At 47.5% G+C, this 6,480-nt stretch overlaps 1 protein-coding gene across 1 annotated transcript; it reads left to right on the top strand.

Annotated features, from left to right (window-relative positions):
- The first annotated feature begins 1,006 nt into the window (after positions 1 to 1,006).
- Positions 1,007 to 1,705, top strand: LOC119163705 (ubiquitin-conjugating enzyme E2 Z). The gene has a single exon (XM_037415772.2). It carries the CDS (start codon positions 1,007 to 1,009, stop codon positions 1,703 to 1,705), a length of 699 nt encoding a protein of 232 aa, XP_037271669.2.
- The last annotated feature ends 4,775 nt before the right edge of the window (positions 1,706 to 6,480 follow it).

Genomic DNA, 6,480 nt, shown 5'->3' with positions numbered 1-6,480 from the left:
AGGGGCACTCAGTAGCCTGTTGGTTGGGGCCCCAAGTCCAGGTCCCCAATCACTTGCGTCGCTCGCCTAACGTGACGCAGATGCGCTAATTGCACTACAGGGGATCTATGCTTGGGGGAACTCTAGCCGCCTTACTCGTTGTGCGGTCGTCGCTCTGTGCGGGCTCTATGCGTGGCGCCTGTTCACAGCCAGGTGTGAAATTTCATTTTTCCCCTGCCCTGCTTTGCTAGAGCATGATGCAGCTGTCATTGGAACACCTGTATTTTTTTTTGCTGTTTTATTTAGAGCTCATGAGGTTACAACAAGCACCGATCGCGAATGTTCACACAAAAGCAGGACGTTTCAGCTCACGCACGGGACCCTTCTGCACAACAAAAAATTAATGCGCGAACATTTCAGTTATGCATGTTTGAAAATGTGGCGTAGACATGAGCGCGTACGTATGTGAAGATGCCCTCATTACGTTTAAGCGTGTATGCGCGCCATTGTTCGGATTGTGAAATATTAAAGATAAAGCTCCAGATATTTTTTTCGCTCTCTGTTTCCGTAATCTTGGCCCAATCCCAGTCTATTTCGTGGCTGATTGCTTTCACGTGTTCGGTCAGCGCGTTCGATTAAATTTTCTTTTTATATCACACATGTGCTGCTACAGTTTTCGGTGAAAGCCGCTAGACTATGTTTTGTTTGTACAAATGGTGACCGATTTAGTTTCTCATCGTTCGTTTCAGTTTGAGAATGTTTCCACTTATAATAATAACAGACTTCATGGGCGATCCCCGCGGTAGGTAGCAGCCGAGAATGAATGACCAAGCAAGCAAGGAATTTAGCACTTCCCCTGCCACCCGCTTCTTGGCCAATCCTCCTTTCTGGGTGAGCGCCATCACGAATAGGGCACTATCATCAGCGTCGTCGTTAATCCCTCTCGTGAGTATGAGCCATATTTCCTAGACTACAACAAATTCATCTCAAAGAGTGCAGCAACCAAAGAAGCTATAGCTTGGCCGGAATGGCGGATCGCCGGCTTCAAGATCTCGGGGACGAACAACCGACTCCGCAATGCCTGCAGAGGATCCAGCACGACCTGGCAGAGCTGAACGCCAACCCACCGCCGGGCGTGTTCGTCTCGACCGAAGAGAACGACATGACCCTGCTGCACGCCGTAATCGTGGGTTCCTGGGGTACGCCTATCGAAGGCGGCTTCTTCCGCCTGGTGCTCAAGTTCCCGCACGACTACCCTTCGCGACCGCCTCGCGTTCGCTTCCTGACCGGCGTGGGCAAGGCGTCCTTTAGCGGCCACATCTACGGCGAGCTCGTGTGCCTTAGCGTACTCGGCACAGCTCCCGGACCGGGTTGGAACCCCGCGATGAACATTGGCAGTCTGCTCGTCTCCATTCAGTCCTTCCTGGCCGACGGCGCTTCGGAACGCATGCGCTACAACACCGTCAGCATCGCCGTGTGTGACACGCTCGAAGATTGCCTGCAGAACACAGACTCGCCTTCGGTGTCCCCTGCTCTGTCTAAGCAGATGCTCAAGTACTTCGCCGACAACTACGCGAAGTACGAGGGCGCGGTCGAGGCTCAGATCTGTTCGCCGGGAGCATTTTCGTGGTTTAAGAATATCATGATCGGCGATTACGAACCGCTGCTCAAACGACTACGCGATATCAAGAAGAAAATCGACGACCAGAACACCACTGCACAGTGATCCTATAAAACGAGCGGTGCTTTTGACTGGTCGTTCGCCGCTGAACCAGAACGCTATGCAGAGAGACGGCGAAGCAAGCATGACGACTCCATACGCGCTCTCAGGCACAGTAAAAGCAGTTCAATACTTATATGTACCGTTATGGTTCATTGTAAAATATGCGTAGCGCATAGTGGTTCCAGCATAAAATTGCTGCCATTTCCAGCCTGAATTATGAAACGTTGCTTGTGTCACTGCTAGGTCTATGCGATTCCGCTTATTATTATTATTATTATTATTATTATTATTATTATTATTATTATTATTATTATTATTAGCATGCATAAAAAACTATTGCGCAGCCTACACAAGTGGTGCAATGCTAGAATCATCAGCGGAGCTCTAGTGCACACCTAGCTAACTTTTTCTGGTAATGTCAAGCTTTTGCTAGAGATGCTAATCTTTTGCTAGCAATACTCAGTGTGGATATATACTTTTCTATCCTTCTCCGGTTTCGGTCAATTCTCCATACGTGCGTCTCTCGTGATTATCGCGGCAACATGTCACGTGACCAGTTGGCGTGATGAAGCATAGAGTTTCTCACAATCAAACCTAGAGGAAAGTCTGGCGCTATAGTGAGTTGCTGGATGCAAGGGAATGACGGGATACGTGAGCTTCGAACTTGACTCGGATTTGTATACCTTGAAGACGCGTCTGGCTTCACGTTAAAATGATTGATTTCTTACTGAAAGAGCACGTAATAAGCTATTTATTTTTGTCATTGCACAGAAACTTGTTTTATTTAATACTAGAACCTTCTACGTTGATGTAGACAAAGCGAGCGTTATTTCCGCCCCGTTTATGTCGTCTGTTTCTTTCCTTCGCCGTTTGTTGTGCCGTCTAGGTAAGTGGACTTTTACTTTAGAATAGAATACGCGTGAATGAGATCTGCTTATAAACGTTTTGTTTTAGAAAAGCTTTATTTACGCAGTCGTATTTGCTTTTAAGCCGAAGCCTCGCTTAACACCAGCTAACACAAGCCTCGCACAATGGAGGAAGGAAATATTTTTCTTTCCTCCATGCCTCGCAGACACATATACCGTCATTCCTAGCGCTCCAACATCGCCCCTAAAGAAATTCGCACAGACGGTGGCGCCACACTTCTCTCTATGTATTTGGGAGAAACTCTAAGATGCCAAGTGAAGTTAGTCACGTGACTAGCTGTTACGTGATTTTGGCGGGAACGTGTCACGTGGCTAGTTGTTACGTGTGGTTACGAGATCTTATAATCGTGCATCCGTCGTTACGCGGTCATGGCGGGAGCATGTCGCCAGCTACTTGATGTAGCGATTTTAATCACGTAATTATAGTATGTTACGCAATGCTAAGTGATTTGTAGTCACGGGATGTTAGGAGAGTTTAAGTGAGCTTACTAGCTGCGTGATGTTGCGTGATATATCAGGCCCTTATTTGACTAGTTGTTACGGGATTTTTCGTCACGTGAAAGATACGCCCATCGCACCGATTATGTTCAATGCCGGACAAATCGGCGCATGCGTTGGGGGAGAGAAGCTGAAGTTGAAGAGGACGAAGCGAGCGCGTACCGGTTTATGATGATGATAATTACTGTTCGATTTACCCGGCGCAACGAATCCCTCGCGTGCTACCTGAAGGCATCAAGGCATCAAGCGTGCCTAGAACGAGACGCTCGGTATGAATGAAGGAAAGTGAAAATATGTATGTATGTATGTATGTATGTATGTATGTATGTATGTATGTATGTATGTATGTATGTATGTATGTATGTATGTATGTATGTATGTATGTATGTATGTATGTATGTATGTATGTATGTATGTATGTATGTATGTATGTATGTGTGTGTGTGTATGTATGTATGTATGTATGTATGTATGTATGTATGTATGTATGTATGTATGTATGTATGTATGTAAAGGGAAAGAAAGGAAAGTAGAGCCACGCAAGCGAAACAGAAGTCGAAGAGGAGTACAGTGAACTAGAAGAGGACGAAGCGAACGCGTACTGGTTCAGGATGGTGATAATTTATGTTCTTTAGCGCATTGGCAACTACCTCTAATTTCATTCGATTTTTCGTTCTGAAACTTACTCAGTGCATGCCGAGCTACCGACGCTGTTTGCACCAGTATATCTGCCACTTTCCACCTCAACTATGCATGGTTGCGAGCGGAGGTGGGTGCTCGCCCCTTTGCACCAAACTAGCCAACGCGAAGCCCAGGAGCCCAGGAGCCCAGGGGCTTCCTGGGCTCCTCCCAACTAGAACCTCCACCCTTCACCCTCATGTACGTCCGCACTTCATTTGTTTCAGACATGTAGAGTAATGCCGCGGTGCTCTCTCTAGTCGCTAAGGCGCTCGGTTGCTGACATTCAGGTCGCGGGATCGAATCCCAGCAGTGGCGGCCGCATTTTCGATGGAGGCGAAAATACTTGAGGCCTTTGTGCTTATATTTAGGTGTACGTTGAAGAACCCCAGGTGGTAGAAGTTTCCCGAGGCCTCCACAGTCAAAATCATATGATGGTTTTGGGACGTTAAACCCCAACAATTATTGTTAAAATAATGCGTGAATGAATTTTGCACATCAATGAGAGATTTATTTGGTGTACTAAATTTTCTTATGTGATTCTTAAAAAGAAAAGCAGAGAAAAGTGAGCCCCGTAACTGTCTGCATCAAAGTGCGACACCTCAACTGTAGCTCACGAGGGATTGGTGTAAGCAGGGAGTAAAAGAATAGGATTAAAAGGTAAAAATAGAGAAAGGAAGGAGAGAGCGAGGTGCAGGGATAGTGAGCAATAGAAATTGACGGAAGTAAGGAGGAGATAAGAAAGATGGACACGGTCGCAGGAGTCCGAGGACAGGGCACCACTCGGCTAGAGCTCTTGTCGGCGTCAGGAGACGGCGTATAGGGCGAGCCCAGTCGGAAAGAGCTGCGCTGTCGTCGGATATCGTGGGGGCACAACCGGTCGGCATGAAATCCAGAGAGCGAGTCCATGATCTAAATGCACAGTATTCTCATAGGGTTCGTGCCATAATGTGAAAATATCAAAGGGGTTAGAAAAAACTATTGAGTCGAAGCTATCCCTATTTCTAGGCAGCAGACGTGAAACCAGCATTTGCCTTGAATCTACCTTATAACATCGCTCTTTCACTTGTTACCGAATCTGCGATAAAGTGCTTTTGATCTAATAGCGCGAATGCTAGCCTAAACATTGAATAAGAGATCATTGCCGCTTACAAAAGTAATAAACATCGATTGCCCCAGATATCTTGTTCTCTACCAACATTTTCAAAGAATTCAAGCCTTCCTATGAAAACCAGTAACACTGGGACAGATGTTGAGCAGTATCTATCCGTGATAATTACTGCTATTAAGTGTGTACTGCGTGTGAGCTGAACAATGTTGTTCTAGATGAACTCGTTCGTCTGTTTATTGTCGGGACGGCTTCCTGCTCTCCCGTAGTAGAATTGTAGAGAAATATACCTTATGGTAGAGTCATGTAGAGCATATAGTAAAATAGTAATAAAGTGCCGCATACTCTAAATCATTAAACACTCATTCTAAACGCACAGATCGTGCTTTTTCCAAAAGGTGATGCTTCCTCTGTTAATCCTGAAGATTGAAGACCTATAACATTCCTCAACGTCGACTATAAGTTATTTGCGACGGTAATCGTTCAACGCTTGAGGGGTCTGTTGAACGCCCTGGTGGGTCATCACCAGGCTTCATCAGTGCCCAGACGAGCAATACTCAGCTTGTCCTTTACCGCACGTGATATCATGGCCTATACTCTGTCGTGGTCTGCGCGAGGTCTCCTTCTGTCTTTGGCCCAAGAAAAGGCATTTGACCGACTAGAGCGCACGTATATCTTTAATGTGCTCACATCCTTTGGCTTTCCTCATTCGTTTGCGGAAATAATTAGAAATATCTACACTGGTTCTGGATGGCTGGGAAAGTGCTGCCTTTTCCATTACGCGTGTGGTCCGTCAGGGATGTCCATTGTCTCCTGTGCTGTTTGTGCTCATCCATGAGCCATATTTGCGTGCTCTTGACGCGGATTCACGCGTCCGGGGCCTTGCGCTTCCTGGTAGCAGTGTCGTGAAACTCAAAGCTTTCGCTGACGTCATCGCCTTGTACCTTTCAGATTATGATAGCCTTTCACGCAGCCTACCTATATTGTGACATTTCAGGTGCAGCGTTGAACATTGTTGCGAACGACGGACCGATCCCGCCGAAGCCACCACTGTTGCGAAAGACGGCGACGCCAACACGGTCCTGTAGGCGCCACTGCTTCCAACTCCGCCGGGAAGGTCACCAGCCGTTTGGTAGCGTATGTTTCTCAGCCGGCGACTGCTTCTGCGCAGAGCTGATAAGACGAGCGGACGAGACGACGGTGAGTTAAACAAGGTTTATGTACAGCATATACACAGAGGCATTACAAATTCGGCACTGGGGCCGACAGAGACTCGAAGAGCCGAGCTCTCCTCTCTAATACATAGGTCAACTTTTCGCCTAAGACCGCCGACTCATACACATGTCGGCTCTCCGACATGGGGACTCCTCTCTCAGGACCGCCGATCGCGACGCGCCGCAGGGCTTCTTTTATTTACACCGGGTCCAACCAAAATGTCCAATCAGAAGCGCCGCTGGTCGTCAGGGCAGATTCCTCCAATGGGGTTGCCGCGCCATGCGTCAGACCACCAGACACGAGGACGCCGGCTCGCTGTCACGTGCGCAGCTGACTCACTGCACGTGGGCCAG

This window comes from Rhipicephalus microplus, chromosome 3 (genome assembly GCF_043290135.1).
Source record: "Rhipicephalus microplus isolate Deutch F79 chromosome 3, USDA_Rmic, whole genome shotgun sequence".
NCBI classification, from domain to species: Eukaryota; Metazoa; Arthropoda; class Arachnida; order Ixodida; family Ixodidae; genus Rhipicephalus; species Rhipicephalus microplus.
This window is presented reverse-complemented; position numbering and strand designations above follow the sequence as displayed.